Consider the following 24,929-nt stretch of genomic DNA (forward strand, 5'->3'; position numbering starts at 1 on the left):
TGAGTACTGACAACCCTGACTACATGCAGGTGAGCTGACTCAAAAAACCCTCCAGGAAAGGTAATAATAGGCTAGAGTGGGGTGGGGGGGGAGGGAAGAGGGAGGAGGAAAGAAGAGGGAATCCTCAAGTGCATCAGCAAAACTCAGGCCATGTCAATGGTTTTAGTGAGAAGATATCCAATAATGAACTTGGTCTACAAGGTGTCCCTAAAGTCTGGACACACAGGAAAATTGACGGCAATGTGGAGTTATTGCATCGAGTTCACATGAATCCTGCAAAGCACATCAACCTTTGCATCACAGATGATGGAAACCATATTGGAGATGTTATTTGTTAATATTCCAATTAAATAAAATGTGGCTGAAAATTTCATTCATTTCATTTCTTGAAAATACGCATTTTTGCCTATGTGTCCAGACTTTAGGAACACCCTGTATAACTCCAGCATGTCAATTTTAAGCATTCAGGTTATATCAACAACTCTGACCAACACAATGACTAACCATCCAGAATACTAGATACTCACCACAAACTATGTTATCTACCTCCTGTCAGAGAGGTGACAGATTCAAGATGCAGATAGAGACATATTTTTAGATATAGCCATTATAAGAATTTGTTTAACTTTACCATGCTTATTTGTTACAATACAAGGGTTTTGTTTTTCTTTTTCTTCTTTCCATGGAGGAGAGGACGGGGAATAGAAAAAAAGGAAAACAAAACTTACATTAAAAAGAGCCTAGCAATCCACTCACCATCCCTGGGACATGCTCTTCCCTAGCCACCAATACTCATCCATATATGTTGAATGTAAGCCTTTCTTTAAGGCAGAAGCTATCCTTCTTTTGTACCTGTAACCCTATCCCTATCACTTAACCGAGTGCCTGCCACCCAGAAAGCACTTAATGGTTTTTTCATTTCTTTTTTCATTCTGAGAAGACTTTTTCTAAATAAACAGGAGGACAGATGTTCTAATTGTAGCATACTCTTTCAAATAAACTCATTGGCCTTAAGGCAATATTAATCATCAGCTTTGCCTGGCTCAACAGATAATAAAAATCCATGATTCTAGGCTTCAAAACAAAGAAGATAAATAAGAGGAAGAGAGAAATAATTTGATGAGTAACTTGAATATATCCAGTTATGGCTATCGGCCCCAGAAGCAGCAGTTTTCAGTTTGTGTTTCTGCTAAAGAAACTGGTCAAGGAAAGCACAACTCCTGACCTCAAGTTGAGTATACCACAATGTGTGATAAAAGAGTCATATACAGTGTCTGGATCCACATATATATATATATATATACACATCATCCATGGATTTGGATTTATATACAATACAGAATGACTTTAAGCAAGTCATTTCCCTCTCTGGACCTATGTTTCCTTAACTAAGGGGATTGGACTAACGATCTCCAGGACCCACTCCAGTTCAAAGTCCTATGATCTGATGACACCAGAAAGGAAGATATCACTAGTCTCTCTCCCAATGTAAATACAAGTTGTTCCCCTGCACCGTGTGTAAATACAGAAAATCATTCTCAGTAAGGGGGTGGGAGGTGTAAGGGAGGGAGATTCTGATTAATCAAACTTTCTGGTTAATAGATAATTACCACAAATATAAAAAATGGATCATCAATTTTTGAAGAATTGTAATACCATAGATTATATTTAACACTAAAACTAAACTCAAATAATCCCAACTTTCTTTGATGTCTCAGAAGACACCTCAGAATTCTTCGGTACTTGAGGATCAACATCCTAAACCACAGCTATCACTCTACTGAAGAGACATGAATGCTAGTTAATAGAGTTCTGGTTAATAGCATGCCACATAACAGAATTTGTTATGCATATGAAAGGGACTATAAGGTTCTACTTCAAAAAGTAATCTTGCCAGAAAAAACAGTCCAGATAAGCGGCAGCTCAAGGAAGCAGGAACCAAATAAACAAAGCCTTAAGATTTATTTTAGGTGGAATACTACTGTGCTGTAAGAAATGATGTGCTGGTTGATATTAGAAAAATATGGAAAGATTTGCATGAAATAATGAAAAGTGAAGCAAGCAGAACCAAGAGAGTGTTACATACAGCAACAGCAACATGGTCCAAAGAATAATTGTGAAAACCAAGTTATTCTGATTGATATTCAACTATAAATATTCAAATCAACTATAAAGGACCTATGACAGAAGAGGCTATCCATCTCCAGAGAAAAAACTGATGAACAGAAATATGCATAGTATGATTTTACATATATTTATAAATCTGTGTGAAATGCTGGCTGGCCTTCTTTAGTGTGGGATGGGGAAGGGAGGAAGGAGACAGTTTGGAACTTAAAATGTAACCCAAAATATATATGTATGTGTGTAATGGTAATCAGGGCAGGATTTTTTGCTGTTCTTCTCTTAAGTGCCTTTAATGAGTCTGGCCTTTGTTTGAATGGGGAAGGTAAAGTGGAATCTTTTTGTCTTGGAGTGTTTCTCAGCACTGGGGTGGTTGAGAATCATTGATTTGTATGTGATGTGGTGCTGGCGGTTGAAGAGCTTTCTCAAACCCTAAATGCTAAGTTGGCCCCAGCCCTCAGGGTCTTAAACAGGGTACATGTGTTGGAAGGTTAGCTTTTCACTTTTGGGGGTACACTCATTGAAAGAGTGACAAGACTCTGCGCAAACCGTTGAAAAAGCCCCTCCCCACTTTGATAACCCAGAGAGATGTTGGTGCTTACATATACATATATACACACACATACACACACACACACACACATATAATGTGTGTGTATTAGAACTAGGGACAGACAGCTAGCTTTCAATTGTGTGAGGTAAATAAAATGTGAAGACTTCACAGGGAAGATATGTATAAATACATATCTATATCTATACTAAGAAATGTTTAAAAAATCGAGAAATAGGGAAGTGGAAAAATTCATAGGCCGTGATAGTATGATGGCTCAGCCTCTAGGAAAGTTAACCCTGAAACTTTTTGTTCTTTCTTCTGGTTCTGGTTTAAAGATCTGCTCAGTAAGGATAGGGTCACTGTGACCTGTTTTCCTTTACTGTAAAAGTACTATAGAAGAATGGAGAGGGTCTCCCCCTCCCCTTATCCTATTCTCCTTCTTTAGATTTATAGATGTCACCTCAGTTGTAATCATTAACTAAGGAAATGGGAATTGGAGTTTCTGTGCCTCGATTTCCCAGTTCTTTGTCTAGTTTTTCGTGCTCAGATTGCAAGCCCGCCTCCCAGCTAATGGTGAGAAGGGTCAGAGGTGGGCAGGAATTCTCTTGTGTTGGGTATAATTATTGGTGCTTTGCCCCTTGTCAAGCGCCTCCTTTGCCGGTTCCGCTCTGTGCCAGCAGATGACACCCAATTCTCGAGAATTAATAAAATTTATTCTTGTTCCCACCCTGAGATGGCTCCTTATTAACTTTTAATTGGTGAGGATCTTTCATCCCACACACAACTAAAGCCAAAATATAAACTCAATTCAATTTAGCATACATTAATGAAGTCTACTATAAGCAAGTTTACTATACACTAGACCCCTGATACTTTAAAGGCAAAGGTTAAAAACCATTCCCTACACTCAAGGAGCTTACATTCTATTGAGGAATACAATAAACAAACAGGTAAGAAAATACAAAATAATTTAGGAAGGAGAGAGCACTTAGAACTAGGAGGTCTAGGACCAGGAAAGGCTTGGCCTAGAAGGAAGCACTAAATATTCTAAGTGGATGGGAGAAGGCTGTATATTAAGGCCTTTACAAAGTCATGAAGGTGGAAGACTGAATGCTAAGCCCGAGGTATGTGAAGGACAGTTTGGCTGGAATGCAGGACACAAAGAAAAAGTAATATAAAATAAGCCTGCAAGAGTCGACTGGAGCCAGATTGTGCAGGGCTTTCAAAATGCCAGGCTGAAGAGCCTGTATTTGGTTCTAGAGGCAATGCAGGGCCACAAAACACTTGAGCAGGTCAGGGACATGGTCAGATCTGTGCTTCAGAAAGATTACTTTGGCATCCGAGGGTGGAGAAGAGAAAGGAAGAAATGTGAAGCAAGAAGAGCAGAAAGGAGGCTACGGAATGAATCCAGATGAGTTTTTAAATGGCTCAACTACAGTAGTGGTTAAATGGTTAAAAGGAGACAGATGAAAGATATTACATAGAGAACTGAAAAGATCTGGAAACAAACCGAGCGAGGAACAGGGAAGAATTAAGGATAACACCAAAATTTTAAACTTAAGTGTTTAGAGGGATGGTGGTACCCTCAACAGAAATAAGAAAATTTGTTTGAAGGAGGGTCAGAAAGGAAGTGGGGGATGTATGGAGAGAGTGAGTTCTGTTTTGGATAAGAGTTTGAAATGCTTACGTTATAGCCTGGTGAAGATTTCCAGCAGGCATTTGGTAATGAAAATAAGAGCTCAGCAGAGTAATCAGGGCTAGATGAGAGCCTTGGGAGTCATATCCAGACAAAAAAATTGTTCCTATAGGAGCTAGCAAGCTCACCAAGAATTATTCCCTAAACCTCTCCTTTTCCTACTTCACTCTATTAAAAAAATATCAATAAATACATAAACCTCTTTTTACAGATTAGGTGACTTAGATGCTTCCCCTGTATTTCTCTTGCCATAAAATGGGGGGTTTTCTAAAAACAGTGTTAAAGACAAAGTTTTGCACTTCCTAGTACCATATTTATTATACCAACCCGGGAGGCTGGAAAAACTCTAAAATTAAATGATATCTAAAAGTGCCAGACCCAAACTTTAGGGAGTTTCCTGAGTTCAATAATTCATTTAATAAATATTACTGAATATTCACTTTGTGTCCTGTCCTATGTTATGCCCTGAAAGGAGGAAAAGACAAGTTCAGTACAGAACAGATCCCTGCCCCAAATGCATTGAAGAAGTGGATTTATAATAGGACATAGATTAGAGTTACACAAGACGAGAAGGCATAAATGAGCTACACCCTGAACCAATGGAGTGAGATCCCACGTCTGCCCATGAAATCCTCAATCGGTAGTGGTCCTGAAGTAGATGTATACATACTTTCTATATCTGAAGTAATGATAAGAACCATTACATCAAGAACTCACATGGAATAACTAGAGAAAAACAATACAAGAGAATTAGTAAGCTAATGAAATGCTAAATTGAATTCAAATGGGTGCCAGTGTATATGATACAGCCAATAAACGCCATGGTGACCAAGGCGGCAAAGCTCAACACTGCCTAGAATTCTCCATAAGAAGTTGGAGTTTTCCAGAAATATTAAGAATATTCATAGGATCCTATGGCCATAGATTAAGAGCCTTACAGGCTCTCAATCTATTATTCTCATTTTATAGAAGACTCAGAAAAACTAAGAGACTCTCCACTCTTGAAATTACTGTACATATTTTTGTATTTCTTTCCTTGTGTGTATGTTCTATCTCAGCTTCACTGCAACCTCCATGTCTACCCCCACCCCAGGCAAAGCCCGTTTATGTTCGTTTCCTCAGAGTCCAGAACAGCAATTTGCACGTAGTAGGTACTTAACAAATGTTTAATTTGTTGAACTGAATTGCCCAACATCAAAGATGGCAGAGCTCTTAACTTCAAATCCAACAAAGTACTGCACCAGGCTTCCTCTTTTCTGGTTTTCTGGCTTTGTTTATATTTATGTGGTTGAGTTCACAATAATTACTAGGTCACTGGACCAAGATCTCACATTTACAATACCTACAGTTATTTACATAAGTCTTAAAAACTTTGAATCTTAGCACCCAGTGCCCTTTTTTCTAGCATTTCACCATCATCACCATTACTATGGTAATGAAACGGGATTCAGCAAAACTACAAGCCAATCTTAATTTTTGCTTCACATATCCCCATGGTCACAGAATTCATCATTCAGTACCCAACGAACTGGTGATGAGCCTCTTAGCCTTCCAAAAGCTAACTCGGTCTTTCTTAAGGGCTATACTCAAAGCCTTTTTTCTTAGGATGGTAGCATCTACACAGCTTATGTTCTGCTTCCAAATCCTTTGAGAAACCAGGGTCACTTTGATGAGGCATAGGGTACTTTGTAGACACCTTGCAGAGCTGCACAGATATTAAATCTTTTTATGTATTTTGGGGTGACAAATACACTATCCCTCTGGCAACTTCTTTATGAATTTCAAGTTCTCCATGAATTTCATTTTCACTCAAGCAACAATTTTGTTCACTGACAACAAACCAATTAAAAAGCCACAAGGATTCAGCATCCCTAGCCCACTCTAGTTCTGCTTTATTATTTTGTCAATTTACTTCATTTTTATAGATGTAAAACTAATAGTACCACATGCTGCCCTTCAACTTTTAAATCCCACTTTTGAGGGCCGGCCTGTCTAGCCTTATTTCACACTGCTGTTTTATCCAAACTCAACTACTTATTGTGCACCAACCTATTATTGTCCACCGATCTATTGTGGACTTCCTCATGCCCTTCTCCACATGGGGAAGTGTTACCCATTCTTCAAGGCTGAGTTCAAATGCTACCTGCTTCATGAAGACTTCCCTGATATTTGCTATAAATGAAATTTCTTACAGTACTTTGCAGTATCATGGAAAAAATACAACTTTTGGAGTCTGCAGAACTAGGCTGAAATCCTGGCTCAGCTACTTACTACCTGCTGTGACTTTGGTCCAACTCAACGGCTCAACTCTAATGGTCCAGCTCAAAGGCTTTCTTAATTCTCCATAGGCATCACACTTCATCTCCTATCTGAGCCACTGCATTGGCTGACCTCAGGCCTGGAATGCCTTTCTTCCTCAACTCTGCCTCTTAGAATCCCTAGTTTCCTTCAAAGCAAGCTGGAAGATCACTTTCTATAAGTCTTTTTTGATCCTCCCAACTTCCAGTACCTTCTCCCTTAAAACTTACCTCTTATTGATTTTGTATTTAGGAGAGTCCTGAGAACCTGCCCCAGGGTCAGGAAGACCTGAATTCAAGACTTGTGTGCCTCCTGGCTGTGTGACCCAATCAGTCAAGTTCTCAGGGTCTCAGGGAACTCTAAGACCATGAGGTACAGAGTAGGTGTTCCTCTAAATTGGTAGAATGTGCTTCCTCAGGAGGAGTTCCCTATAGCAAGGAGATGGTTTTTTGTCTCTACATCTCTCTGAGGATATTGCCTCTTCCCAGAGAACAGAAGCTCCTTAAGGGCTAGAACTGCCTCATTTTGTCTAGGTAAGCCTTGACACATAGCAGGCATGTAATAAATACTCGTAAGTTGTAGCACTTTGCACTTTTTATGTATTTCTCTGCGACTTTTTATCATAGTAATTTTGTAGGTGTTTATCTTCCTTATTCTTTTATAAACTTCCTGAGGACAGGGGCTAAGTCTTATTTATATGATTTCCCTCAGTCTTTAAGCATAGTGCTTTGTAAAGTTTGTTGAAGTAGCTATATCTCAGTGTTTTAATCTCCTTTCCCACTGTGCTCTTACCAGCTGGGCAGATGATAGAGCTACCCTGGCAGGCAACCATAAGCAAGAAAAACAACACTGAGAGAAGAGAGATACAGGCAGCAACCAAACAGTAGCCTACAGAAGGCATGCCACATGGGACAACCCATTACAACCTGCCTACTGGTGGACAGCAAAAGCCATATGGAATTCTAAACAGAGCTAAAATTCAGCTATTAGAAATATTATATCTAGAGTTAGAAAAAAAAAACCTTTGACTTTTAAAAAATATGTTCCCTTTAACGATATACTCAGACTCTATTAAGTGCTATCACTATGGCCTAGGTGTACCTTCAGAGCCTGGAACCAAGGGAGGGTGATTGGGGTTTGGCCTAGGATTGTGAAAATGAGAAGGCATTTACTATACTTGTACTCCTCTAAGATAGAAGGAAGGCAAGCTTGATGGAATAGGACTCAGGCAGGCTGTTGACCAGACTGTGAGTATTATCAGGTGGGGAAATGGCTTAATAGTTTCATCTCACAGAATTCCACAAAGGACACAGGAGGAAGGATAGAGGCTTTAGTGGGGTTAACCCCAGCTTCAGCCAGGTTGTCGCAGAAAAAGGCCAGATCTGACCCCATGGAGTCAATATTCTTAGTGCTGAGAGCAACGGGACAGGCTCCCAAGTGATGCAACAGAGAATACAAGTGGGGGCAGTGGGGTTACATACACCACACACACCCTCCTCCAAACTAGAGTAACTGGTGCAGTTTTCTCGAGGAGGCTGCTGAGCCACCCCACTCACTAAGGTGAATACATTTAGGGTTGCAGTCTGCCCAGTAAAGGCCAAGGGTACTTTCCTTGGCCCTACCAACCCCAAATATAGCCATTATCCCAGGAAGCAAGCCCTGTGGAGAAAAGACTTAGCAATTATTTCTGTAGATGCTACAGCTCCTGCCTCAGAAAAATAAAGTTCCTCCTAACAAAGTCCTTGGTGCTGTCAAATCGTTCAACACTAGAAAGGGTTGCGACTAGTGGTGGGATTCAGCCGGTTCGCCCTGGTTTGGCAGAGCCAGTACCTAGGTTGTTAGTGGGGGCAGGGCCTGCATCTGCCCCTTCAGCAGGGATGGTGGCACCTCAGCTTGGACCTGGTAATTTATTTGAATCCCACCACTGGTTATGACTATCAGTAGGAATAATATAAAAGAAGATCCACTACCATCTGCTTTGCCACTGTGCCCTAAGGACCTTTCTGATGAGGGCACAGTCTCTGGGAACCCTCTTGAATCTGGAATACAGTCTCTGGGAGCTTCCTTGAATTCTCCTTGAATCTTCCAACTAGATCTAGTCTTCCCCTGAGACTATGCCTTACATTATCATTAGGCCCAAATCTCTACCTAAGCCTTGCCCTCTATTGTTACTATCAATATGCATGCCTTCAGTTACTTCCCAACCCTGATATTCCTTCAGCCACTTCCTGCCCTTAAGCCCATTCTCTTGGTTCCCGGAGTCTGACCTTATCTTTGGACCCTCCCTGAACCCCTCCTCTAGTCACCCCAGACCACCCCTCAATCCCTCCTACAATCTTTGTGTATATAATCTCCATCTTGCCTCCATGAAGGCGCTCAGGTTCAATCTAGCTCAGCTCAGATTGAATCTGGCCATCTTGTGAAAACAGGCGTCACAAAGGGTGGGATTTCTTAAGACAACCCATTATGGTGAATCCCTAATAAACTTTGTCTTTTTTCTTTGGCTAAGAAGGCTTGAGTCGAATTCTTTCGGCAGGACCGGGCGTGTTGGTATTTTGGGGTCATGAGCACCCCTAGAAATCTACAGTTCCCTACCATCATATTTTCCTTAAACCTCTTCATTTCCATCTGACCTGCAGCTGAAACCACTGCCTTGTTTCTCCCATTAGAATGTGAATTCCTCCAGAGTAGGGATTTCTTTACTTTTCTATCTATAGTGCTACATCAATGTATCTCTATCTAGTTATCTACGTATACAGATGTCTCCAGCACATAGCACGATGCTTTGCACACGGTAAGTGCTTTTTCATTCATTCACTCACTCATTTATTCATTCAAGGAATGAGGGATGCTCATTCTGAGTTGTGAAACCAAGGGTGCTCAGAAAGGGGTAATGCCCCACAGTGAACCTTCATCATATTCAGAAGGCCAAATTTCAGCCCCCGGCTGAAAGAGTGCTGGAATGCGTAGGGGGGAAAAACCCCTGACTTAAAGTCCTTGCTCCCATACTAACTCTGAGCCTCTGTTTCTTACTTTGTAAATAAGACTGTTGGACAAGGTAAGTCTCTAAGGTCCTACGGACCCCACTCCCAGCCAAGCAGTTCCCTAGTTCTACCAATTTTACTTCCTCAATATTTCTCAAATCTGTCCCCTTCTTCTGTTCACACTACGAGTGCCCTAGCTCAAGTCGTCATCATCTCTTGCCAAGGACAACCATTGGTTGTCTACTTGGTCTTGCATCTAGCCTTTTCCCTCTCTAATCCACACCCTCCACACGGCTGCTAAACTGACATTCCTAGGGCATACATTACTCCCCAGCCCCAGAAGCTTCGGCAGTTCTACCTCTAGGTCACAGGGGTGGGCCACAGGTGGCTCCACCACCGCTCTAGGAGAACTCCTCTGTTTGGCATTTAAAGTCCTTCACGATCTGGCTCCTGCCTTATCCTTCCAAGCTGATTACACATAACTCCTCCTCTAGACTCCAACCAGAGTGGCCTAAGTGCCATTCTTCATATGTGCAATCTGCTGCTTCTATGCCTTTACAGAACTTCTGTCCATGCCTGGTGCTTTCCCTCTTCATCTCTACCTTTTGGAACCCCTTGGAGATCCCTTCAAAGTATCAGCTCAAGTGCTACCTCCTTCAAAGTCCTTTTCTGTTTACCCAAGTGATTACTCACACCCCACCTCACCCATTTACTTGGTATTTATTTTGCATACATCCTGTGTTTACTTATTTGCAAGCATGTTGTATCTTATAGGAAGAATGCAAGTTCCTCCTTGAGGAGAGGAAGACAGTTCAAAGAAAGGCGAAGACAGTCCCAGTCCTCAGAAGCTTACATTCTTTTTTTGTGTTTGTTTTTTGTTTTTTTTTTCCTTTTTTTGGCAGTGCAATTGGGGTTAAGTGACTTGTCCAAAGTCACACAGCTAGTACATGTGTCAAGTGTCTGAGGTTAGATTTGAACTCAGGTCCTCCTGACTCCAGGGCCCGTGCTCTACTCACTGCACCACCTAGCTGCCTCAATTTTCCTCACTGTTTCAAGGTCTCTCCTTATTCCAGTCTATTCTCCACACCCTTGCCAAAGTGATTTTCCTCAAATACAGATTTGAACTGGTCACTCCTGCATTCAATAAACTCTAATGGATCCCTGTTTCCTCTAGGGTCAAACATAAACTGTTAGCTTTTAAAGCCCTTCACAACCTGATCTGAACCTGCCTTTCCAGTCTCATTAAATATCACTCACCTCTTGCACCCTACTGTCCAGGCAAACTGGCCTTCTCTCTGTTCTTCACACATGACACTCATCTGGCATCTTCATGCCTCTGCATCCCTGGATGCAATCCCCATTCACTTTTGCCACTTGGAATCCCTCAATCCCAAAAGGCAGCTCAAACACCAACTTCTACACAAAGCCTCCCCTGATCTCTGCAATTGTGGACATTCTTTCTCCTAAACCAGCTTGTACTTAATTACTCCGTATTTATTTCTTTTATTCCTTTTATATATGTACTTGTTGTCTCTCTCATTAGAATGTAAGCTCCTTGAGAGTAGGGATTTTTTCATTTTTTTGTATTTGTATTCTTAGGGTCTAGCACAGTGCCTGACAAGTAAATGTTTGATGACTGGTTACTGACCAAGAAAAATCCAGAGTTGGCAAAACACATATTGTGCTTAACCAATAATCCTCATCCTGACCCCCAAAGTTTAGAACAGTCTGTCTTGGGCTGGTAACATTTTACGGTTTGTAAAACTTAAGTAATGTTGAAAAGTTCAACAAACCATAAGAAATAGGAACCTTTTAACGGTCAAGTTATTTCATGATCAATCTAAAACACCTTTCCTTCCAGAAACTATCCTACAGATTTTGCAAATCGCCCAAGAACAATTCGCACGCATACTTAAAACAGAGTAAATTATATGAGGAATTCAGAGCAATGTTTTGCTATAAGAAAACTAGCAATAAAACCATAATGAGCTCAAAGTTTAAAGTCATGGTTATAACCTTTTGCTACTATATAAAACCATCTAGGACTAAACATCATTTTAAATTCAAAAAGCCCAACAAGCCACAGCTTGTTCAGGAATCAAAATAACTTCGAAGGAGGTAAAGTCTATTGACCAGAAGAACATACAATGGCCTGACCACAGGCAAATCACCTCATCTGAGCCTTAGTTTTCTCTTTCCAATGGGCATAACATCCATCTGTCTTACCTATCACACAAGAATGCCATGAGGATTTAGTGGAATAATGTACCCAAAAAAAGCATTTTCAAAAGTGTAAAGTAGTCTTTTTGTTTGTTTTTTTAAACTGAGCACACCGCCCTACAAGTTTCCACCTATCTTTCCTGAGGACCACTTTGAATAATTACAGTTTCAAGAAGAAAATGAAATTTTTATTTACATATTTATATTACATATTTATTATATATAAAATTATATACGTAGATATGTATGTGTATATATTATATGTGTGTGTCTTGCTTCAGTACCATACCCCTAACTAATGTGTGGTCACAAACACTTCACAAGAAACACACTAAGCAGCTATTGGGAGGAATTTCACAAAACAGGCCAGGCAGGTTCCCAAAATTTCAGGCCAATATTACTCCCTCATCACTCAGGAAGGAAAAAAAGGTATCACTTTGTGTCAGGTCTCCTGACAAATGCCCCATGGACAGACCCTGCCACTCACCCCCTAGCATGAGGCAAGTAAAAAGGGTGATAATGTGGATTTTGATTTTTTGGCCATCTCAAATCCTCAAGAGTAGGCTGGGGAATATTTGAACTGTCAATTAAGTTTTTAGCACTTATTTATAATGCTGAAAGAGGGGTCAAACAAGACTCAGGTGATTTCTTAACCTCAAAGACAGAGAGAGGGAAACTGAGGACATCTGAAGAAAAGGGTCCTAAGTTTCTGGATTGGCCATACTCTACTGCATCATTCATTCAACTTAGGTTTACAGCTACTGAAAATTCTCTTGTAGAACTTGGAAAAATCTTAATACCCACTTCTCTGGCAATTCCTCATCATTGGAGCCTATGCTCCAATTCTTATCTTAACCCCACTGCGACCTTGGACTCCCCTCCTGACTCCTCTAGTTCTAAAAGGTGAGCTTTTGTTTATCTTGCTAGGAACCAGGCCTCCACAACACTTCTTAGTTCCCTCCATACTACTACCTCTTACCTTTTAGCTCCCATTTCTGTGTCATCTTCAGCCAGTAGAAGAAAAGTTCCTTGAAGGCAAAGACCGTCTTTCCTGCTTGCATCTGTATCCTGAGTGCTCAGCCCATTTCCTGGCACATAATAATAAATGATCGATCTATCTATCTATCTGTTTACTATCTATCTATCCATCTATCCATCTACCCATCCATCCATCTATCTATCTATCCAATTCTACATGGTAGGAACCATGAGACCCACATAAGAGACAAAAGGTCTGGGAATGTGAACAATCATAGAAACTCTCTGGGACAGGAAACAGATCACTAGAAAAAATTATCTGAAAAGACAGCATGAGTCTTGAGATTTGCGGTCACCAAAAGGGGAATGATCATTCTGAATACTTAAAATCACTTCTACTATATGTGGAAGAACTGATTACCTGACAAAGAAAGAGGATCTGGTCCCAGAGTTTACAAAAATTAGGGACTCTGTTGGCTTTGCCCAGTGTGAAAAAGCAACAATCAAAAACCACTTTTCATCCACTTTAGAATTCTGAGATAGATTAATTTTCTTTTAAACAATGATCTATTCTGTGGCGAGAAGTATCTTGCCCTGTCTGATATTAAGAAACTTCTGATCAGTTGCAATGAACCCTACACAGCCTACGGCTGTTTTTTCTGGCATTGTGTGTGTTAAGAGTGTATAAAGTACAAGGACATATCCACTATCCTTCGGCACCACCACTCAGGGACACAAGGGCACTAAGATAATGTCCAATGAATTTCACCAGTCAATAACCAGGTGCCTAGAAGCCAATATTCCCCCTGTGCCTGAAGATCACAGCATAATGTTGGGAAAAACTGAGCTTTCGCCACAACTCCAGTCCCTCTCCTACAAATAGGTCCTGAGTGCCCTTTTCTCTCAAATATGTCCCTTCTACTATCCTCCCAAATCAGCACCTGCTCAAGGAATATTTAAAGCACGGAAGATTTGGGGCACCTGATCTGAGGTCCTCCATGGCCCCCCATGGCCTCCTTTCTTTCTCTTATAATAGTCAAAACATATTCTTCCCAAAGGGCCCCTCACAGCAGCACATCCTTGTTCTATTACCAACTAGTTTTTGCCGGTGGCTATGAGAATAAGCCCACTCAGCCCTATCCCTACTTTTTTGAACTCTAGCAAATTTGAAGAAGATCAGGAAACAATGCCCAAATTTTGCCAACTTGGCATTTCAACAGAAGGAAGTCCGCTGCAATGGGGGAAACCCCAAAATGGCAGATTAAAGAGATCTGATCAAGAAGAAAAATACTTTGGGTTCTCAGAAATTGGCTGGAGGGGGAAGATGGTTAAGACTGTGGGCCTAGACTTATGGGAAATTAAGTGGTAGGATGGATGGAAAAGTGACATCAATAGTGGCTCTAGTAGGATTTCAAGGAGGGGTAGGCACAGGAAGTAATGGCCCCAGGCAGGAGACCAAATAGATACGATGCCCCATGAGTAACCTCAAAGAAGTCTTCATTGAGGTGGCAGAGATTGGATAAGGCCACCCACTGAATGGAAGAAAACACTGGATTGGGAATCAGAGGACCTTGAATTCTGACTCCCACCTACTATCCCAGTGACCTTGAGCAAGTAGTCACTTAACTCCTACGGGCTTCAGTTTCCCCATCAACAGAAGGCTACAGCAGATAGGGCCCTTCTAAGTCAAAATCTATGATCCTATGATCCCTCAAGGATTAGAAAAGGTGAATTTCAGTGCTCCCAATTCCTGGGAATTGAATCAGGAAATCCAACCATAACACAGAACCTAGATTTGGTTCAAATAATATTTCTACCTTCCAGTTTGGTGCCAACTTAAATAGTTTTTAGGAATATGTTTCAAACCGGGGCTTTATTTATTTAAAGGGGACATGATGGGGGAGGGAGAGCCTCTGTCTGTCTTGGCTCCAGTCTAAGCAGAAGGTTAATATTTGGGTTCTGCGTCAATCAGTGGGTTTCTTATTCCCAGTTCAGTGCCAAAACCCTGGAAGCTCGCACGTCTGAGGACAGTGGGGGTAGAAGTTGCCCCATGGTGCCTTCACGGAGGAGCCTGCCCGAGATGCACGCATCCAGATTCCTGGACAAGGAAGCAGCTGTCCCCGGGACGGGACGGGCCCCCCGGGTGGGGGTGGGGGAAACAGGAGAAGGAGCTTGTGGGGGAGGGGGCACAGGGGACAGCCTGGCCAGAAAAGGCTTCTTATGAGGGTAGGGTGGGGAGCACGAGGAGAGACCGACAAAGAGGCTCTGCCACGGGCCGGCCGGGGCTCGGGTCGGGGAGGAAGAGCTGGCTTCTCACCGGACTTGGGAGGGTACCGATAGGCCGAGTTCGCCTGGATGTCGATGTCCTCCACCCCGGCGATCCGGCGGCTTAGGATGGACCCCATGGCGCCAGGGGTGGAGGAAGGGCTGGCAGAGGCTCCGGACGGCCGAGGGGTGCCGGCAGATCCTCACACCGACATAATCCGGCTGTGGTCCAGGGTGCCCGGCCCCAAACACAAACACCCACTGCGACTGCGGCGGCAGCGGCGGCGGCGGCGACGGCGGCGGCGGCTCGGCCCCCTTCTCCCCACCCCCATCGCAACGGCCGGCCACTACGCCACTGGCCTCTCCCCTCCCGCTCCCTGTCCCAGAGAGCTATGGGAAAGAAAGTTCTCTCGCTGCCGAGTGAGCCGACTCACAGCGCGGAAATCCCGCCCTTGGAACTACACGTCCCAGAAATCCCCACCACCGGGGCCGGCCAGACTGTTGACATTCTCTCGGGGCTATACTAAAGGCACTAAAACAGGGAGGGGATAAGCGAACAATCTTTCCTTCACCTGTCCCTTACCCTACCTTCCTTCTCCAGTCTAACATATTAACATTATTTGTAATTTTATATCACCATACTCTTTTTGAGAGGACTGTCCATTAATTAAAGGCAACCCTTCCACTTACCCTCCCCCAATCAAAAGTTCCCCCCCATTGCACCAATGGTTCCCTCCGCTTGCTGTGCCCCAACTCTGCTTGCGAAGACCAGCAGAGGGTGCTTGGGCACTTTTCACCTTGTATGTGAATGGAGAAGGTAGGGCCAAAGCCGAAGTTTTCAAGATGACCTGAGGAAACTCCAGCAAATACCGTTTGGAGTGACCATGCATGGCATGCATCAGTATTCAAAAGCAACTTGGAGTTGCCCTGCAGCATGTCCAGGGAAATGCGTAGCTGTACCCTTACTGCCTCGGAGAAGGCAATAGTTGTTCTCAATTTACTGATAAACAAGCAGGCATAGAAGACATCATATGACACTAGCGGAACTGGAACTAGATCCAAGCTCTACTGACCGCCTATTAGCTTGGACCATCTCTTACCTCGGAATTCCACGATCTATAATCAGTCAACAAGCATTTATTCAGCACCACCTCCGAGCTATGCACAGTGCTAAACGATGGGGAAGGCTTGGAAGGAGTTCACATAATAGTGGGCTGTACTGTCATTCATGTGGGCATTCCCTCCACAGATGCATGCAGATTGCAGCCTACTTATGACTCGATAATCTTCTAGGGTTGTTGTGGCTAAAAAATAACCCGAAGACCCTCCGATTTTATTAGGCTGACTCTGGAACAAGAGACACAGTCCACCAACTAAGTCATATTGGAAGCCTTTTCAGCTTGGTAAGCTCTGCCAGCCAGGGTTTGGCACTGAGCTGCCATAGCCTTCAGGAGTCCGTGGTTGCCTCTATCTTGCAATAAACATTGGAGTAGGACTTCAGTCGTGAAAACAAAAATTACACCGGTGATACGATTGTAGACAGAGCCATTGACTGAAAGATTTCATTGATAATCCAATCTGTTGCAAAAGTACTCATAGACATTACCTTGGAACAGTGATCGTCATAGAATTCACTTGGTGATAGTCCAATCAATAAATAAATATTTATTAACACCTACTATGTGCCAAGAACTGTGCCTAAGGTCTGGGAATACAAAAAGAGCCAAGACAGTCCCTTCCCTCAAGGAGCTTACTGTCTAATAGAGAGGACAAGCAAACAAATGTATACCAAGCAAGCTGCAGGATAAACCGGAAATGATTAAAAGAGAGAAGACAATGGAATTAAGAGAGATTGGGGAAGGCTTCCTGTAGAAAGTGGTGTTTTAGTTGAGCCTTAAGGAAGCCAGGGAGGTCAATAATCAGAGCAGAGGGGGAGCATTCCAGACAGCCAGGAAGAATGCCCAGAGCCAAAAGATGGAATGTCTTATTGGTGCAACACTCTGGAGGCCAGTGTTACTGAATGAAGGAGTGCATGGTGTGGAGCATGCCTGTATAACCTTTGGCCTTCAAAATCTGTTGGCATGCCACAAGCAGCCCACAGGCCGAAGGTTGGGCAGGCGTGGTATAGAATAAGGTTCAAAAAGACTGGAAAGGCAAGAAGGGGCTAGGTTATGAAGGGCTTTGAATGCCAACCAAAGCATCTTGTATTTGCTCCTGGAGACAACAGGAAGCCACTGGAATTTGCTTATAGATAAGGTTGTCATGCATAGGATATATTTCAAAATAGCCACACCCTATTGTAATAAAAATAGCGAGCATTATGTATCACTTTAAAGTTTGCAAAACACTTTATGTACACTACCTAATTTGTAGCAGCTTTCATTAGGGATGAAGATAACCAGTGATTAAAATATAATAACATAAACAGGTAGAATCAGAGTATTAGAGGTGAAAGAAACATCAAGCATCTCTCTAGTCAGTCCCTTTGATTTTACAAAGGAGGGAACATAGATGCCCCAGAGATTAATTTGCCAAACATCATGCAAGTAGTAACAGACAAGGATAATAACACCATTCATGAAAATTCACTTTTAAAGAGTCTTTATTACAATAATAATGTAAGGTAAAAGGGAAAGGTTATTACGGAATAAAGTTAGGCTAAGAAAGCATCATAGAAGACAGTGCTTGGCACATAGTAGGCACTTAAATGCTTGCTGATTTGACTTCTTGACTAGAGGAGGTGAAATCATGAACTGAGTCCTGAAAGAAATGTAGGATTTTGATGAAGAAAATCTTAGAAGGCAGAGATGAGAACTACAGACCTGCGAAAGCTACAGAGAAGGAGAAATGGAAAACGGTGGTTATCTTCATCCCTAATGAAAGCTGGAGTTCCTAGGAAAGGCAACAGAAGAAAAGGCTAAAAAGATTAGCTAGACTTTGTGGTACCCTTTGGATCAGTAGACAGTATGGGTTTCCAGGGTTAGCAGGCCATCCTACTAGCATTAAAGACAAAATTTTGACTATTTTAGATCTTCAGAGGGGTAGGAAACAACAGAGCCATATAAGAAACATACCAAAGCAGGAGAGGGCTTTCCTTGTGTTTTAATCCTAATTCCACAGACATAGTATGTGACCTTTAGAAAATCTCTGGCATTCTTTCTGCCCCAACCTACTGGATGAGGTGAGGGACAAAGGTGAACAATATGTACCACTAAAATATATAGAGTAATTTGAATTAATAAAAATGCTGGTCTCTAGGAAAATAAAAAGGAGTGTTAATATTGGTTTAGTGTTATTCATAACACAAAATAACATAAACCAGTGCCTGAATCTCCTTGAGCAGTTTGTGCTTGTACAGCCCACTTAACAGGGCAGGTGGTAGGATGGAGGAGAGAGAAGGGAGCTGTCGGTGCCTGGAAACAGCTGATGGCACCCACAGTCTGCTGCCATCATGCACAAAATCAGCCATAGAGAAGGGCACTCTCAACCACTGAAATCTGAGGCCCCTCTGTCAGGCCCCAGCTTAGCTGACTGAGGAATCCAAAGTCCAGTCTCCAGGGCAAATCATTACTTGCTGAAAACAATTTTGTTTTCCTTTCCTGTCATACCCCCTCCCTTAGGGCCCCCATGTTTTTGCTGTCAAGTTGGTTACCAGTGGGTCCAGTGGGAAAACAACCTAGCTCAGAGCCCTAGAGTAGAGTAGGACCCAGGCTTGTGAACTTTGTTTCAATAAATACCACCCAGAATGAGGGCTGACTCACAGCCTGGGAGAGTTTCCTTTTTTCATTGCTGGCACCCACTTGCCTGGCACCTTGTATTGCCCCTTCAAGAAAGAAAAACAAATTATGAAGAAGGGTTCTGCCTCCTTTGAGAAGAAAAGTGTCTTGTTGGCCTGCTTGCCTCCCTGGCCCTCCTTCCCACCCTGTGGTAGCATGGTGATCGCCTTTCTCCCACCCTTTCCCCACCAGCTTTGCCAGGAGAACTGGCTGCCCTTTAATTCCCTATACCAGATCCTTGCCTGGCAGAGGCCTCTCTGTAGCTCGCCAGGGCTCACTGAATTCATTCTTTGTTCTCACAGATGCTGCTGAGGCTTTCATTTCCACGTCTCCTGCCTTTAAAGCTGTGGTCCAGTGTCTTAGGGAAATCTGGTCTGAATTCCGGGGCCATCACAATACCACAAAGAAGCTAAGCATTCCTTGGTGGTGCTATCCCAACAAATGACGGAGATACAATAAAGAACCAAGTTTAAATTCTTGTGTAGACAGGATTATTCTCGTTATACCTGGCAACTCCACATGACAGATAGCCTCAGCAATTTTGAAACCTCTTGGGCCTTTGCTCCCCCTTCTTGCCCCCTGCTTTTGGAGCTTCCAGAATCAAGCATTCATATCAGCTTGTCATCTGTTGCTGCTTAGCAACCCCATTATATGCCTATCACTCCATCCCAGTCAGCCCACAGTGACTGGCAGATTTTTCCTTGAATCCAGAATGCCGAAGGTGTGCCAAAATAATGTTCCCCATTGTCCCCAGAGACTTTTCAAAGTCCAGCCAACCTGCCTCTTCCATGTCTCCTGTCTAGCCAGTCAGTGACTTTTTAGGAAGAAGCTTGTGGGAGTTGTGGCATTCGAGCTCCCAGGTGAGATTTGCCTGTGTAGCACCTGAAAAGTGACAATAATCAAAATAATACAATGCAATCCAATTCAACAAACATTTAACACATTATAATTTTTATATCAGTTATTTCTCCTCAAAGCCACTCCCCACCAACCACTGATCTGTTCCAAAGAGCAAAGAAAAACAACTAAGCAAAACGTAGTGATTATATCTAAAAAAAATTAACACTTTCCACATTAGTAGTTCCTCCACTTCTTAGCTGAGAGGAGGGAGGTGCTCATCGAGCATGTATTAGGTACCTACCTCTAGGTACTCTAGGAGCTTATACTGATCGACAAGCATTTATCAAACACCCTAAGCGAGGCAGTGGGCTAAGCACTGGTCATAAGACAAAGACAAACCAAGAGCTGTCCTCCAGGAGCTAATGTTCCATTCAGGGAATATAAATGATAAGTAACATAATAATTTAAGCAGGAAGGAGAGCTCTTTAATTACCAAGGGGATCAGGAAAGGCTTTTTGAAGGAGGTATCACCATAAAACTGGGTCTTGAATGAATTTAGGGATTCTAAGAAGTAGAAATGAGGTCAAAGTGCATGCTAGGCGTAGGGGTAGAAAGGTGGCACCTGCAGAGCCAGAGAGGCAGAAGATGGAATGCCAAGTTTTGGGAATAGCAGGTAAACCAGTTTGGCTGGAATTCAGAGCATATAGTATAGTGTTGGTTCGGCAGCCAGAAGATCTGGGTCCAATTCCTTATTTTGATGCTTATCTCCTGCGTGAACTTGGGCAAGTCAGCCTATCTGGGCCTGTTTTTTCCTCTGTAATAAGAGGCAATGACCACTGAGGTTTCTTCTAGCTCTAGACTGATTCTTCTCTCTATGATTCAGTAATGAATAGTGTGAAATAAGCAGGCTGGAGCCAGTTTGTTTAGGATTTTAAATACCAAGCTGGGGAATTTCTCTTTTTATCTTAGAGGTAAATAGGGAGCTACAGAAGGTTCATGAGCCAAATAATCATAAATCACCACTAAACCCTACATAAGGACCCCTGCAGGTGGCATATTGCCTTAGTTTTAAAATATAACATGGTCCACTTTTTATTGTATATTTATTTTGTTAATTATTTTCCAATTGCATTTTAATCTTGGTGGTAGCCTGCTTGACCTCTCTGCCATAGATTATATAATGCTATAATTCACAAAACCATTTCATGAGTCTGTTAAGTAATTTTATCTCGCAACAGCCAAAAGGTAGACAGGACAGATATTGCTGTTAATATTTTACAAATAAAGAAGTTAAGACTCAAAAAGGAAAAGTGAAAAAGTGGTAAATGGTAGACCCGGATCTACTAATTCCAAGTCCAGTGCCTTTGGGAACCTGGTCCCTGGGATCTGACTCTATGTCTGGTGTTTGAGATGGGCAGCGTTGGCTGGCACCTTGACCCTTTTTGAGCAGTCCTTCATGGATGCACATATGTTTACTTCTGTTATTTCAGGGATCCAGGACCCCAATGGTGTGAGCACACTAACTCTTTCCACTGACACCAATCACAACTCTTTTCTTTATACCTTAGACCATGAGGTCCTATGGCTAAAAAAAATCCATCATCTTCTGGGTCATGATATTCTCCACTTAGAAGAGCCCAGGATTTGTAAGTGATCTGCCATAGTGAAGTTTTTACTTCACTGGCAGAGTTTTTGAGAAACCAAGATCATCTTGATATGACAGAAAGACATCACGCTAAGACTTTAATGTAACACCCACCACAGAAACTTATTTGATGTGTGACCCTTGGCAAGTCACTTTACCCTGTTTGCTTCAGTATTCTCATCTGTAAAATGAGCTGGAGAAGGAAATGGCAAACCACTTTGGTATCTTTGACAAGAAAGGTCTCCCCAAACGGGGTCTGGAGAGTCAGACACAACCGAACAGCAACAACCACAGCTATTGTCACTACACACACACACACACACACACACACACACACACACACACACACATACAGCTTTTAGTGGATTAAGGGGGCAATAGGGTAGATTTGAACCCAGAGCCAAAGCTCCTTCCATTGTACTGCTGGAATACTGGTTGTTTGTTCTTCATTCTTGAAGAGGACCATGCCATGCAGAAGGTGAGGCCATGACTTGCAAGTGAATTGGATTTTAGCCAGGGAGTGAGTGCTGTGCAAAGTCACCAGCCTCACTTTCTCCTTTAGAGCCTCTGGGTCCAGTGGCCAGATAGAGGTCAGGACAACTGGAGATGGCTCCCTGCTGGAACACTTAGGATTAAAACAGGAGAACGGCCTTCCCTGAACCTCCCTTAGGTAAACCCTTTGATCATCTAGCCCAGGAGTCCATGAAGGGTGCCCCAAGAAACAGGTTTATTTATGGGAGAGCATAACTGTCCTCCTCCTCAACAGCAGCCTCAAAGATTATTTATGGATGTGTCCCAAATATCTAATCTCTCTAAAGAAATCACTATGGATTATTTTATCTAGAGATTTCCTAGACCTGTCTTTATTCAGTACGAACACTTAGGATAACTAAGTCAAGAATTCATCATTCCCTACAGATTACCTTGTAAAGTGATCCTCCAGGCATGAGATATACTTCCTCACCTCCATCGCTGGGTTCCTTGAAAGGCCAGCTCAGATGTCCCTTCTTACATAGATCTATCCTTGTTCCTCTCTCCAGGCTGTTAGCATTCCAGAATTCTCTCCCTCCCCCCCCCCCCCCCCACGAAGTTATTTTGTATTCTTTTGTACATATCTTGTATTTACTTGCTTATACACATTTTGTATTCCTGGCCCACTCCCCCCATCTTGAATGCAGCTTCCTAACGAAAATAACTGTCTCATTTTGATCTCCATATTCCCAGGTCTTAGAACCTAGCACACACTGTAGGTGCTTAGTAAATGTTTATTGAAATGAACTGGATTTCCTGCCTCTTCATCTTTGCCCTTATTACTTTTCCTCCTCTAAAAGACCTCCCTCAACCCGCTCTTTCAGAATGCTACCCATTCTTCAAGGACGAACCCAAGTCTCTCCTTTTCCATAGAGATTCCCGACTATTTATTCCGTTCTGTGGTAATTAGAGCACTATGGCAGTCGTCATCATATACTGCCTCGTATTATAATTACCTTTTCACTCGTGTCTCCCCAACTAAACTGTATCTTATATGTCTACCTTCCACCCCAGATGACAGTGTAAAATATATGTCACCAAGTTGGATGGGTCACCTGTGCTCTGACCCTCTAAGTTTGGTAACATTTGGTCTGAATGGTGAGGCCTGAGGCCTCTACAATGAGGTGAGGGGGTAGGGGTGGGGATGGTTGGTTAGGGGGAGTTAGCCTCATATACATATATATGCACAACACACATACACACAAATATTACGTATGCATACATATACACACACATACATTACATTCATATAGCATATTACAGTTTAGAAAATTTTTTTTGTTTGTTTTTGCTTTTTTTGGCGGGGGAAGGCAGGGCAATTGGGGTTAAGTGACTTGCCCAAGGTCATATTGCTAGTACATGGTCAAGTGCCTGAGGCTGGATTTGAACTCAGGTCCTCCTGACTACAGGGCTGGTGCTCTACTCACTAGAAAACATTTTAACCTACATTCTCTCTTGATTTAAAAGCCCTGTGAAAAAGGCAGGAAAGAAATTATTATCCACATTTCACAGATGAGGAAAATAGGAACAGAGTTTTCTTTAGTGACTGGCCCAAGGTCACACAAGATTAAGGGGCCACCTAAATCTTCTGACCTTTTAGGCTAATAATTCTTTCCACTACATTGCCCTTTTCCTGTTATTCTGTTATTCAATATACTTCAGTCCAGATCACTTAAGAACACTATTGCTGTGGGTCCAATGGCCCTACTGGTTTCCCACCTTAAACTGGGCCACCTCTGGAATGGAAAACGATTGGGTGCTTCCCGCCTTAGCTGAGTTAGCCAGGGGTAGGCAGGCAGTCCTAATTTTCCTGGCACCCTCTGGATACAGGGAATCATTCCTGCACATTTGAGAGCCTCACTGCACTGCCCCAATTTCAAACGAGGACAAAGCAGGGTTTGCTTCGTGTCGGGGTAATGGGGCTGCAGCATCCGCTACATCTGTCTTCTTCTGGCTCCAGCTCTCCCACCTCCTCTTTGTTATTGTGCTGGAGCAACGCTGCCCATGGAATCTCTCCGTTCTACATAAACAGGAAATCGCATGTGCTTGATTGTAAACACTGTGCGCCTTTCTCAGAGTTTCTGCCATGCTGGCTGGAGTCCCAGAACCCGGACCACGTGACTACAACCCCCACGGCCCCCGGCCCAGTTCCCACCTCTACCATAAATTCATTGGGAGCACCAGATTTGTTTACCTTATTTGGTAAGGTACTAACACCCCGTTGCTTTTCATTGGAGGAGTCTTTACTCATTCATTTGACATCATTCCTAACAGAACTATGCAAATAAACAAAGGCTTTCTGGGATGTGTAGTCCAGGGAAATCGCTCCCGAAATTGCTACCCATGGGGCTGCTGCCGGGCTTTAAAGCACCGCAATGGGGGGAGGGCAGGGGAAAAAAAGGAAGCGGAGTTTGGATTTTCAGAAACAATTACTTTTTTTTTCCCCACAAAAAATTTTGCATGAGAAAACGGGGGCGATGGAGAGGAGGGGGGAAGAACCCAGGGTGCGGGTATTAAAGGACTGGTGCGGGGATGAGGGACGGAGACAAATAATGATGGATAATCACAGCCTCGAGCGTTCAGATTTTTGTTGGTTTTTCTGGGGCTCAGAGATCACCATGCAAATCCTCCCGGGCAATTCTGTCACCCAACCCCTGCCCCAGAAATATCGTAATTCCTGAGGAAGAGGGAAAGAAGAAGACCTCTCCAGAACCGAAAACCCAAGTCCGGCCCTTTCGGATGTAAATCCCTCTTTTGTCCGGTTAGGCGGTAACTCCAATCAGGGCTAGAAGATCCCGGAGCGCCTCTGGGGAGTCGGCCCAGACGGCTCCGGAGCAGACAGGAGCGGGGCTCCGTGGGTCCACTTGAGCTAAGGGAGCGGGGTGGGTGAGTGAGTAGGGGGTCGGCCCTAGAAGACTACAGCTCCCAGCATTCCCGCTCAGTCTCCTCCCCGTTTCTGTCCATCAGAGAGGCAAGGCTCGGTGAGTCAGTGCCCTACAGTAAATATTTGTATTAGCGAGAG

General features: G+C 43.0%; 1 protein-coding gene across 4 annotated transcripts in view; it reads right to left on the reverse strand.

Moving 5' to 3' along the window:
• Positions 1-15,472, reverse strand: part of MGRN1 (mahogunin ring finger 1) — a 115,522-nt gene extending 100,050 nt beyond the window's left edge. The window contains exon 1 of one of the 4 annotated variants that reach the window (XM_036737887.1): positions 15,168-15,472. In XM_036737887.1, the coding sequence (XP_036593782.1) occupies positions 15,168-15,255 (88 nt within the window). In that variant the 5' untranslated portion in view covers positions 15,256-15,472. The remainder of the gene's footprint in view (positions 1-15,167) is intronic. The other 3 variants (XM_036737888.1, XM_036737889.1, XM_036737886.1) reach the window with 3 other exon arrangements.
• Positions 15,473-24,929: the final 9,457 nt, after the last annotated feature.

Source organism: Trichosurus vulpecula, chromosome 9 (genome assembly GCF_011100635.1).
Source record: "Trichosurus vulpecula isolate mTriVul1 chromosome 9, mTriVul1.pri, whole genome shotgun sequence".
NCBI lineage: Eukaryota > Metazoa > Chordata > Mammalia > Diprotodontia > Phalangeridae > Trichosurus > Trichosurus vulpecula.